Below are 13,586 nucleotides of genomic sequence, written 5' to 3'. Positions count from 1 at the left end.
TAAAGATCAATTCTTTTGGTCCCAACAGGGATAACAAACAACCTCCATGAATTCCCCGGATGAACAACCGGAAGGAGGCTCCACTCAATATTGAAAGGTGTTGGAGAGCTCTTAAGGAGAACATTGCACCACCTAGGCAACTTCAATTAGAAGAAACAAAAGCTGGACGAAATTCCAATTTTGTGAGATAAAGACTTGAGACCAAACAATTCTTATAACAGCTAAATGATAAATTCAAATCAAGTAGTAGGTCAACATTAAAACATAATAATCAATGAGCAATAACTTCGAAGTGCAAAGCCTGAAAACAATATTCTAGAAGGTTAGTGTAAAATGATAGAATGATAGGAAAAATAAGTAAAAAATTTGTGTTTGCTATCATCGGTTAACTTTGCAGCTACCATACTGATAGAATACAAAAAGTTATCAGATAAAATTCCATTAGAAATAGATTTTACTTTGAATTATGATGCACAGCATAAACGTATAGAAGCAAATGTAGATCCAAATCAAAGAGATATATCACCGTGAAACAAATTTGATAAAATATATAAAACAAAACAAGGCCAAATAATTCAACAGTTTCTTAGCATAAACTAAATAAACAAGAAATAAACCAGCATGCTTTGTGCTATCATGAACTGCACTTTGGTCAGATATGACACACACACTTTAAATATAAGTTATTTCTAAATTGTGGCAAATCCTGATGTTTCTATGGGGGCAATTAAGAATCATTTTTTTATTTTTATTTGTATTTTTTTGTTTTTTGAAAAATGAGTTTGATTTGTGTCTTTTAATTGCTTTTATTTTTGTTTTGAAAATAAATCAAGCTATTTTTTGAAAAAGCCCAAAATAATATTTAGGTGCTATTTAAATAAAATCCACCGCCATTAGCCACTAGTCATCACCCTAGACAGCTGTCATCACTATCTTAAGCAATATTGAATAAAAATAGAACATTACTATTTAGAAATTAGAATATCAAAGGTATTCTTATTTCATATTGAAACATAAGCAAAACAAAACAAAAAAATAAAAACTGAAAGTGATCCGACATGGCTTCTTAGCATTTCAAAAACGTACTTAAAAGACACAAATCGGAAGGCAACCTTCTTAGCATCATCATCATTAGTTCTATCCAACAATTTGGAGCCAGTCCATGCTAATCATATTCTTTGATATCATTTTGAAAAACTTATATCAATATTACCTTAGCTCTATCCATTTTCCTTTTTAATTATGACACTAATTAAGAATATTTGTCTAAAGGAGCATTTTTTCCTTCGTTGTAAATTTCCAAACCACCTAGGACTACTTTCAATTTCATATTTTTAATACCCATCAATCAAATCATTCATCGAATATAATCATTATTTAATTTATCTGTTCTATTCCTCCCACACATTTATCTTAATAGTCCTATTTTTTTAATGCACAACTTAATTATCATCATACTGTTTATTTCCCAACAACCAAATCCATATAACATAGCCATCCTACTTGCAATTTTATTTTTGCTATTAAATTTCCATGATATCCTTTTATCACATATAACTCATGGAGCACTTTTCAATTTTAATCATTCAATTGTAATTATGGAGGTCAACTATCGAGTCTAAAGATTTTTGTTTGAGTAGATCTAAAACTGAATATAAGTGTAATTTTAGTATTAATAGATCTAGTTGAGGGATTGTGACTTTGGGCTATCAAGTCATTAGTAAGAGTACATGTTTTAGATATCTTGGGTCTATTGTTCAGAGTGATGGTCTAATAGATTGAAATATTATTAGTAAAATTCAAGTTGGATGGTTGAAGTGGAGGAATGCATCGGGCTTGTTGTGTGATAGAAAAGTCCCCTTCAAACTTAAGTAAAAATTCTTTAAGATGGTGGTGAGACCTGCAATGTTTTATGGTTCAGAATGTTGGTCATTAAAAGAGAAGCATAATATTAAGTGTTGTAGAGATGAGGATCTCAGGTGGATGAGTGACTTTACACTTAGAGACAGGAACGAAATGAGCATATACATTAAAAGGTTGGAGCAGCTACAGAGGAATATAAGACTAGAGAGAGTCGCCTTAGATGGTTTGATCACACAAAACGGCAGCCTTCCGATAACCCGATTAGAAAAGTAGATGCATAAGATTTTTGACACATGTTAAGAAAGGTGGATGTAGACCTAAAAAGGCTTGGTTAGAAAATATTATAAATGAATTTTCTTTATTAGATTTAAATGAGAATTTGACTCTTCACAAGAACCAATGGAGAAAAAGGATTCACATAGTGAGATAAAGGCTTGTTGTTGTTGTCATCATTGATTGTAACTTTAATTATTGTGTCGTTATTCTTTTATATAATAGATTTAAGATATTTAAATCTATCAAGCCTAAATATCAATTTATCTCCTAATAATATTGATTTTAAAATAGTAAAAATTGCACTGAATAAAAGTGTATTTTATTTTTTATAATTATAAATATTGAACTCATATACTCAATCTTTCTTAAATAAATCCTAAGCCTTCGATCTTTTAAAGATTTTCTTCATTGCTATAAATTTTTCTTATTTTCATTTGAGTATATTTAAAACCGAATATATGTAATGTAATTTTAATAGTAATAGATCTACTGGGGGGGTTTGTGACTTCGAGTGATCAAGTCATTAATAAGTGTACTCGTTTTAGATAGCTTGGGTCTATTATTCAGAGTGATGCTGAAATAGATGGGGATATTATTAGTCGAATTCAAGTTGGATGGTTGAAGTTGAGGAATGCTTCAAATTTGTTGTGTGATAGAAAGGTACCACTCAAACTTAAGGAAAAATTTTATAAGATGGTCATGCGGCCTGCAATGCTTTATGGCGCAGAATGTTGGCCATTAAAAGAGAAGCATAATATTAAGTTAAGTGTTGCTGAGATGAGGATGCTCAGGTGGATGAGTGGATTTACTCTTAGAGATGGGATATGAAATGAGCATATCCGTGAAAAGGTTGGAGTAGCTTCAGTGACAGATAAGATTAGAGAGAGTCGTCTTAGATGGTTTGGTTATATAAAATGGCAGCCTTCTAATGACCTCTTAGGGGAGTAGATGTGTTAGATTTTGGCCTATGTTAAGAAAGGTAGAGGTAGACCTAGAAATACTTGGTTAGAAAATATTAGAAATGATCTTTTTTATTAGATTTAAATGAGAATTTGATTATTAACATGACACAATGGAGAAAAAGGATTCATGCAGCCGACTCCACGTAGTGGGATAAAGGTTTGATGATGTTGTTGTTGTTGTATAAATTTTACTTATTTTGGTGCATTTCTTATCAAATAGATTTATGTGATTTGTGGAAAATATGCACCAATGAACCTTACTTTGAATATATATTGTGAGCATCTTAATAAGCAATATAAAAATATGATTGGCGTCACTTAAAACCGGGCAAGTTCAATGAACCAGGAACTGGCCCGCCCGCCGGTCCACGCTTTTAATATAATTGGCATCGCTTGAACCGAAAAGAAACCACGTGTAACAGCGATCTAACCGCTTGAAACTGCGGTCAAACCGCTCAACTAGTGAACTGGCTCAGGTTCTCCATAACCGTATTTTGAAATATTGTTGTTTCTATATTTCATTCGCATTCGACCCTATCCCAACCCCATTCGCATTCGATGTTCCTGTTCCAGCTTCCATTCTCGTCCCATAATGTTATTTTGTTCCAGCCATAAGTCAATAATATGATATAAAAATATCGAAATGCACTTCATAAAAGGTCGGTATTTAAAAGGTGATTTGATATCAAATGTATGGTGTATTGTGGTGGACTTTATAGCAAAGTTCTTGAAAGAGAAGAAATTGGTGTAGGGGAAGAATTGAGGAAGTGAAGAGAAACATAATAAGAAAATTGGAAAGTTCCGACAGACCCATGCAATATAAACAAATCTGCTTATGCATTAAAAAGGCTAGCTAATATCTATACGGTATGTAAGTAACAATTCATCTAAATCTTGACAGATTTCCTACTAGAGTATTTAAGAAATTAATTTCTAGAAAATAAGGACCATATAAAATGGTATGATGAATTGAGATGAATTCTGACTGTGTTACAATACTTTTAAAAATGATATCAATCAACTTTTTAATGGATCTAATTTGGTTGTATGTTATAAACCATGACCTAATAGCTTGAATTTTTCTTTTATCTTCACTTTCAAAATTCACATCCAGCACATCATCTACATCATAATCTTATGCTAGAAGCTATAATGAGTAATAAGTCATGTTCCTTACTAATAGTTGTCAATTTGGCATTATATATAATTATGATATGAGGGAAGAGAATTGGATGGCTTCTTCCACTTAATTATTATTGTCTATTTTTAGGCAATGATAATGAATTTTCTAATATTATTTTTTAAAAAAATATTGTATTTATTCATGCTTCATGTATCATAATTGTTATTTTATTTAATTTGTTATCACATATTTGATACGATTATGTCCTTATTATGTTATTTTTAAATAAAATTAATATTTGAAATAGATGGGAATATTAATAGTAGAATTCAAGTTGGATGGATGAAGTGGAGGTATGCATCGGGCTTGTTTTGTGATAAAAAAAGTACGACTAAAACTTAAGGAAAAATTCTATAAGATGGTGGTTAGACCTACAATGCTTTATAGCGCAGAATGTTGCCCATTAAAAGAGAAGTATAATATTAAGTTAAGTGTTACAGAGATGAGGATGCTCAGGTGGATAAGTGGCTTTACTTTTAGAGACAGGATATGAAATGAGCATATACGCAAAAAAGTTGGAGTAGCTCCAGTGGCAGATAAGATTAGAGAGAGTCACCTTAGATGGCACATAAAATGGTGGCCTTCCGATGACCCGGTTAGGAGAGTAGATGTATTAGATTTAACCTATGTTAAGAAAGGTAGAGGTAGAACTAAAAAGACTTGTTTAGAAAATATTAGAAATGACCTTTCTTTATTAGATCTAAATGAATATTTGACTCTTAACCGAATACAATGGAGAAAAATGATTCATGTAACCCCACGTAGTGGGATAAAGGCTTGTTGTTGTTGTTGTACGTCGTCTGGTTTAGCCCCGGTTGAACCCTGGTCGAACCATGAACTTCTTCTTCTAGTTCTTTGTCTGGTCCGGTTTTCACAACCTTGATTATAATCAATTCTAATACATCTAATATGATCAACAACAATAACAACATCAAGCCTTTATCCCACTATGTGGGGTCGGCTACATGAATCTTTTTTTCTCCATTGTGTCCTATTAAAAGTCAAATTCTCGTTTAAATCTAATAAAGAAAGGTCATTCCTAATATTTTCTAACCAAGTCTTTTTAGGTCTACCCCTACCTTTCTTAACACAAGTCAAATCTAATACCAATACTCTCCTAACCAGGTCATCGGAAGGCCGCCTTTTTATGTGACCAAACCATCTAAGGCGACTCTCTAATCTTATCTTCTATTGGAGCTGCTCCAACCTTTTCATGAAGTCCCTAAATCTCTAATCTTTTACGTTAGTTATTTTTATATATCTCAATTTTTGCTTCATCAGAACAGAGCATTTACATAAATCATCAAAACATATAGCTTTAGATTTGTTCACTACCATTATCACAAACCTTGGTACCATTTAGCTCTGTTACTCGTAAATGTTCTAGAAAAATTACACACTTCTAATATGATGTATGAAAAAAAAAGTCTATTTGCTATCGCCATCGAATAGTTAATTCCAAGGCTTCCATAATGCAGCAAATAATAATTCAAAGGGGGAAGGTCATGTGAATTAGCAGATCAAATTAATCCAGCCAGTCCAGCCAGCCAAAGAAAGAGATATACGGTTTAGATAGATTAAATGCTTATTCCATGCATAGTCATAAAACAATTAACTTTTCACTAGCGAAAGCATATTTTTTTTTCGCTGTCAAAGAGGCCAAAAAATGCAACGAAACAAGATAAAGCCAAATAGGGACTAAAGGAGAATGCTAACCTAGGGCATTCAGTTTCGGGCTGCGATACTTTTTTTTCCACGTTTGATGGACGAAATGGAAATGAGAGAGTGAAAGGACGGACAAAAACGGTGAAGTCGCCAGTTGCCAACATTAAATCGTGGGGCTTCTGTCGTGATATTGCACCAGGCGTGAAGATACGTGAGGGTCGTACAGAAGTAGAGAGATTGTCGATTGTGAATAAGGGGAATACTTTTTGATGTTCGATGCGGGAAACTCCGGAGCTACGGCGCTATGGGACGCCAGCGATGGAGAGCAACACTGAGGTGCGGAAGCGCAAAGAAAAAACACCGCCAATGATGTGGTGGTTGAAAGTCACAGAAATGAGCTGGTGTTCCGGATCCCGCGCGCGGCTGGTGAGTGCAGACTTCGCCGGAGAGAGCGCAAGTTTGCTATTGTCGTGGACTCGAGGTGCTCAATGGTCACAGAGGAGAAGGAGAAACGAGTGAGAGAGAGAGAGAGGAGATGATGCACTAACCTTAGCACGCTGCTCACATATTTTGCTGGGCGAGGGCACGGGAGCGAGAGCTGGTACCGGTGCTCATGGCGGGGCGTACTCTGCGAGTATTTGGAATAAGAAAAAATTAGCTTATATAAAATTATTTATTCAAAATTATTGAATTCCCATAATTTTCCCAAAAAAAATATTGAATTTATTTCCCCAAATATATTTTATTTTTATCTAAAATTAAATTTAAAGACTTTGAGATTTATTTCAATTAGAAGTTAATCAAAATTTTCAAACTCAAAATATTTTATGTTGATTATTGAATTTTTTTAACACTATTTTTTATCATTGCTCACTCAATATTAAATAAATGGCTCTTTGTTAAAATATTATATTGTTTAAATAAAAGATTAGGAATGTAAAATAGAATTATATTTTTAAAATTTTCTAAGTATTGTGTTTGAAGTAAAACATATTTAAAATTTTTTTGAAAGTAATTTGAAAAACAAAAAGACCTTTTTATTAATTCATAATTAGTTTAAATTGAACAAATTTTAAATACATCTTCCCATACACAAATAAAAAAAAAAATCTACTTTTGAACTCCTTGTGAATAATATACCCCAACTTGGAAATGATCATTCAAAATGTTAGCAATATAGGCTTTGTTTGGGACAGCTTTTTTATTGCTTTCTAAAACGGAGTTTTAGTACAAATTTTTTTATTTTTGTATTAAAACTCTATTTTAGAAAGCAATAAAAAAGCCGTCCCAAACGAAACCATAGTCTACAACACTAACTTATCAACCTATCAAGCCCTTAGTATTTTCTTATATCTCAATTATGCTTTACTGTAACAAAAATCAAATCTTGTCTTTGATCACACTCTCCTAACTACCTGAATTGGGTCAAAATTGTGTCGTGGATTTAAATGAAAGTCATTTTAATTTGGTCTTTTATTATTTTGGGTGGAACTCCATTGGCTCTAATAATTGAGTGTGCTCTCTCATATGGATTAGAATAGGGATTGTAAAATTTAAATATATTGCCTCTAGGAGGGTGGAACTATTTGCTTAACATTCTAGAATGGCTAAGAATGGAGAAGGAAATTAAATGGACATTGGATTAAAAAGTACATAAATAATTGTCCTAAAAAAAAATTTTACAAACAATTATAACTAAAAATAACTTTTTTTTTCTTTTACCAACATTCAAACCCTTGAAATCCATTATATTTAATTTACACTACATTCTCAAAATGCATGGATCATAAATACTTACAACCATAAATCTCTATTAATAATATTGTAAGCTTATCAATAAGAATTTCAAGAAAACATGGAGCATTACTTATAAGTATTTTTATAAATAATTTAAATGACGATTTTTGTGTCATAAAGGTAAGATTTTGGCTCCCATGAGTTTCAACTCATATCAAATATTTTGATATTCACAAACATAATTGGTTTAATCATTAAGGATTTATTTTATATACTAATACAATTGTTATAAGAATTAGAATGATAAAAGAATGTGCATACAAGAAAATAATTCAAATAGTCTATGAACCTAAAAAAAAAGGTAACTAAAGCAAGAATGTAGATCGAGGCCCTAAGGACATGTGGGCTCCGAAAATTCGGCCGCCACCTCTGTCCACATTGCTGCTTTTTCTTTCTTGGGGGAGTTTTAACGGATTTAGGTTCCGGGGTAAATTTTGGAAGGCATATGGGTTTGTAGATAAGACACTACCCAGAGATTTCGCCCTCACTTTGCGAGGACTTTATGATCTGAGTTATGGTTTCTTATAGGCGCATGCCCCTATAATTAATTACCCCTTCTAATCATGAGAGAGAACTTTTGATTAAGATTAGTCGTCAATCAGATATGTAGTATCTGGCATATAGTAGCAACAATAGGCTTGGATTTGAGAATTTGAAAATTTTAATATTTAAAATAGAAATTTCATCATCTAGCACTTAATGCGGATGGTGGGGGAATGGATGATGGATCTGATCAAGATCTCTTGGTTCCGTCGTCACGGGCCATTGTGGTCTCTGGTCTACTTAGTCAAAGGAGGTAGTCGACTCAACTTGACAGAAGGATCCTTGTCGACAGTCATGGGTTGCTTCATCCAAGGGATCTTGTAGACCTGGGTTGGATTTTTATCTAAGGGGACAAATTTGAATCCACCTTAGCTAATAGAGCGCTTTGTGCCCTATCGATCATTAGCTATTGATTCATATCTCAAGGATTTGATGCCACTAATGAGTGTACTAGCTCTGGCCATAATCGGTATTTCGTAGTGCCATTTGGAGGCAAAACCACTAGGATCAAAGGGCCCCGGGTCATAACAGTTTATCTTGTGGTACCATGTGGCGGCAAAACCGCTAGTTAGAGAACACATACCACGTCTTTATTTGCAGGAGATTATTTGAGAATGGAGCATAGTGCTATTTTCTACTAGGCATTAGCTTTTTATGAGCTGAAGTAAATTTTAATTCATCCACCCCGGCAAACATTTGCGGAGGGTGGATTAATTTTGCTTTAAGTATTGATGGATGGATTTCAGTTTTAAATATCTGGAATTTTTGGATTTTTTTAAGATTTTGAATTTTTTATTTTCATGGGTATTTGGGTAAAATTTGAAATATTTGGAGTTAACCCGTCTGGTTGATATTTTCATTCAACATGGCCATCATCGGGGTGACTTTGAGGTCACCTGAAAATATTTGAATTTTGTAGAAGTTTGAGGGTATTTTGAAATGTTTAAAATTAATCCCTTCGGTTGAGATCTGCATTCAACATGGCCATCAATGGAGTGGTGAATATGGGGTCATTTCCATTTGAAAATATTTATGTTTTGAACCTTGTCAACTCTATCCAGTTATCAACAGAGGATCAAGTTTTGTAGGCTTTATGCCCTTGTGAGTGAATTCTTTTTATTATAGGCATTAAAGGCATAATATGAATATATTAAAATAAATATACTAGTCCCTTAGTTGTATATTTATTTGATGGTTCGAACCCTGTTGACTCATATTGATCTGTATAGAAGGATCGGGTTTGAACTTGAATTCACTTATTGACCCGCACAGCATCCCTAGATGTCATGTGTATACTTATAACATGCTCGTTAGGGCCCATGCGGGTGTTTGGGGTCATTTTCATTTGATTTAACATTGTCGACCCTATCAACTTGCCGATAGGGGATCGAGTTTCATAGGCTTTGTGCCTTTATTAGTGAATTCATATTATTATAGGCCTTAAAAGCCTACTATGAATGTATTAAAACAAATATTTTGATTAATATAACTATGTATTCGTTTGATGGTTTGAACCCTATCGACTCCTACTGATCTGTATAGAAGGATCAGGTTCAAACTTGAATTCACTTATTGACCCGTGCAGCATCCCTAGACGTCACGTGTGTACTTATAACAAGCTCGCGGGGGCCCATACATTTGTTTGGGGTCATTTCTATTTGATTTAACCTTGTCGACCTTATCAACTTGCCGATAGAGGATCAGGTTTCATAGGCTTTGTGCCTTTATCAGTGAATTCATATTGTTATAGGCCTTGAAGGACTAATATGAATATTTTAAAATAAATATATTGGTTGTTATAACCGTGTATTTGTTTGATGACTCGAACCCTGTCGACTCCTATTTATCTATATAGTAGGATCAGGTTCAAACTTGAATTCACTTATTAACCTGTGCAACATCCCTAGACATCATGTGTGTACTTATAACATGCTTGTTGGGGTCCATGCGGGTGTTTTATACATCTCCTTATGTGTACCTATGTGTATACAAACTACGGTGCACTTGTGTGGGTATTCATGAAATATTTGATGAGTCTTCTACGATAGCTCGTAGAAGCTCACATTTGTCATAGTATTTTGATATTTGTTTGTAGATGGCACTTTATGCGTGGTAGGTCTCCTAAAATGTGTCTTCTATAAGGACCCATAGGCATTTACCTTTACTGTATGACATTTTCTTCTTATTGCAAAGGGGATTGACTTACTTGCTTGTCATTAAGTGATCATCAATAACAAGTGCATTATAACATCTAATGCTCGTCTCTAGTCACCAACTGTACATATGCTACTGTGCATACATAAACCCTTCATTGTTGCCAACAGATATCCACATTCATTTTCATGTCGATTTCTATTTGCTTGCGAAGGACCCCTTATCCTTGTAATACGTTTATTGTCGTTGCTCGCATGCAAGTTAATATATCCATTTACATGCTTATGCTATTCATTAATTGAGCTGCATTTGTCACCCATCTTTCCACATATATTGATCGACGGGTCGCTGTCTTTGTCATCAGTTTCTTTATGTGTATTGATTTTAAGAATCTCCTAAATTTTCTTGCATGTTGACTTATGTTGACTGTAGAAGGATTATGTGTCATTTTGAACATGATGTTTGTGTATTCATCTAAAATTTCTTCCTTCGTGGTGCTTAAGAGTCATTTGCTTTCTTTTCGCTCTTTGTTATTCTTTGCTTGAGGGCTAGTTGATTATTAAGTGTTGGAAAAACTACTATACTCATTGTATGCTAATTATTATTGTCGGTAAGTAGGTCATCGTATTCTTTACGATCATTGTTGATTGTTAATGGTGGAAGAGCTTTGTTGAACATCATAAATCTTCCATTCCCATGTGAAGATGGTTCAAATCTTGTGTAGCAAACTTGCTTGGTAACATGTTCATCCTAATCAATATGATGACATATTGATATCTCAATGAAATTTCTTGTCTTGATTGCAATCATATCGTTGCATTTTTCAATCAACCTTCGCTTGTGAATAGATTGCATTCATTGTGTATCTTCCATTTTATTTTACTATGTTCATCTTGCAAGCATAGATAGTTTGAATCTGGCTTATGAATGATTTAATGGTCTTATAGTATCTTTGGCGATCAACATCACAATAATATTTGAAGAGAACTTTAAATCAACATTGACAACCAAATTATACTTTTCTGTCACTTCGCTCTCATCATTCGTAGGTGAGAAATGTTTAACTTTCTCACTCACATTCGTTAGTGTTTCACTAAAATCATTAGCCTCAATTAACCCACAAAGATTTGATGTAATTATTTACAAATCACCTTAACTTTGTTGTTCATGAGTGGAAGTTAGGGATTTCATATACGTGAGTTCTTACTTATTTGCTAGCTGAATTCCACTTGCAAACTCCTTAACTTCGAAGAAGGTCTAATGCATATGATAAGTTTGATATCATCCTTCATTCGCATTCTGATTGAAGTAGTCACTTCTCAATCTTCATTATAGATCATTTAAATTCATACCTTCGTTACTTATTTATCAAGTCCAAATTGGATTCATGCCCCAAATTTCTTATCCAATTTGTAAGTTTAAGGCATCGTCATTTGATTTGAAGTCCTTGTTATTTGACTCAAATTTTATTGATTACTCGAGTTTAAACTAAGTTTGGGATTTCACTTGTTCAATACTCATTTAGTTTGAACCAACTAATTCTAGTCATATTTTGTTAATCATTTGCTTTTTGTCCAAATACAAGTCCATTTCATTATTAAGTTCAATGCCCACTATGGTCCAAAGTTGTTTCAAGTTTGATTTCAGTTAAATTTAAGCCTCTTACACATTTTTTATTTGGGTTCAACTGCTTATTAAGTCACTTTGATCTTGTTCAAAAGTCCAAGTACAAGTCCCCCGTATTCACCCGAAATTTTGGCAGCCTCCCGGCGTCTCCCCTGTTTAGGGGAAAACTATGAGAAACTGGGCCTTCCCACCATGCACAATAAAGGCGTGTATGGTAGGTTTCCTCAGACGAGGACACCGCGGCTGTGATCTTCCTTCTCACCACACATAATAAAGGCAAGTATGGGGTCTTCGAGGGTACCTGTTTGAAAATGTAGTTTGCTTTCCCCTCGATCGGGGGTACTTATAAATAACCCCACCTCGTTGTAGGCATCGCACCGAAGTCTCATCCCACCACATACAATAAATGTATAGGCAATTTTTCGGTGTACCGCTAACACCAAAATGGAGATTAAGGTGATTACCCGCCTCATCGTAGGTGCCGCACTTGGGTCCCATCCCAATACGCAATAAAGGCATGTATGAGCAATTTTTTGGTCTGCTGCAAACAACGAAAATAGGCTCTCGGAGTTTTAGAGATCGAGGTCAAGTAGAGATCCATGAGATAGTGATAGAGTACTTAATACTCAGATCCCTAGAGTGTTACTTCATATATTGATGATAGTAGGCAACATCGTCACCCTATGCTTTTCCCTTGCCACCATCATCACTTTAGTTTTTACCCTTTCTGTATATGCTCAATATTCTTATATCATCTGGTTGTATTTTGGCAAAATTTTAAATATTTATTTGGGGATCTTGGCATGCGGCATGATGTCTACACAAATAAATAATTAAAATGCCTCTTGTCTCTAGGGACATTTATAGGTATCATCAAGGGTACTCTTTCTATGGCTTTAGCTTAAGTCCTGCAATTTTGTTTTCTTCTATCAAGTGCTCTAGGTGGCAAACATGGTGAAGGGTTGTCTAATTTGTCTTTATTAACTCGTTAGAAGATTTGTATGCATTCTGCCCTTTGCTTCTAGCTTTGGCGGGCTTGAATAAGGGGTAGATGCCGGTGACCAAGAACCCGTTAGGTTTGTACTAGGTCGATGTCAATAAGTCATCAGCCCAAAGCTTTGTGCATATCAAACTTGTTGATGATGAATCCTTTTAGTTTAGCCTAAAGCCTTGTGTGAACTTTGAGATAATTTTCTTCAGTTCTTTGCTGTGTGTTTTGGTAGACTTATTGAAGAAGAATTCATTCGATCCTTACTTTGTGCATTACGGATTTGTTGAAGTATTTGTAGGTTTTAGATTTGGTTGATAGTACCAAATCTAGGTAGTATCTTAATCCTTAACCATTTAAGAAGACTTTAATCTGAGTCATTTGAGTTCATCAGATTTGGAGAGCTAGGATTTGACAGCTCTTTGTTGAGTCTAGTAATTAGGATGTTAAGCCTAAGTTAATGTCCCAAAGGCTACCAAGAGGGGGGGTGAATTGGTAGTTTTAAAAATTTAATCCCTCTTTTAAAATT

General features: G+C 34.1%; 1 protein-coding gene across 10 annotated transcripts in view; it reads right to left on the bottom strand.

Moving 5' to 3' along the window:
* Nucleotides 1–6,578, bottom strand: part of LOC110099332 (probable acyl-[acyl-carrier-protein]--UDP-N-acetylglucosamine O-acyltransferase, mitochondrial) — a 49,474-nt gene extending 42,896 nt beyond the window's left edge. For 2 of the 10 annotated variants that reach the window (XM_028698677.1, XM_020826444.2), the window contains exons 1-2: nucleotides 6,001–6,573; nucleotides 43–140 (exon numbers count right to left, since the gene is read on the bottom strand). In XM_028698677.1, the coding sequence (XP_028554510.1) occupies nucleotides 43–140; nucleotides 6,001–6,113 (211 nt within the window). In that variant the 5' untranslated portion in view covers nucleotides 6,114–6,573. Of the gene's footprint in view, nucleotides 1–42; nucleotides 163–6,000 lie in introns of those variants that run through there. The other 8 variants (XM_020826445.2, XM_020826446.2, XM_020826447.2 and 5 more) reach the window with 8 other exon arrangements.
* Between the last annotated feature and the right edge of the window lie 7,008 nt (nucleotides 6,579–13,586).

Source organism: Dendrobium catenatum, unplaced genomic scaffold (genome assembly GCF_001605985.2).
Source record: "Dendrobium catenatum unplaced genomic scaffold, ASM160598v2 fragScaff_scaffold_1119, whole genome shotgun sequence".
In the NCBI taxonomy this organism is placed as follows: domain Eukaryota; kingdom Viridiplantae; phylum Streptophyta; class Magnoliopsida; order Asparagales; family Orchidaceae; genus Dendrobium; species Dendrobium catenatum.
This window is presented reverse-complemented; position numbering and strand designations above follow the sequence as displayed.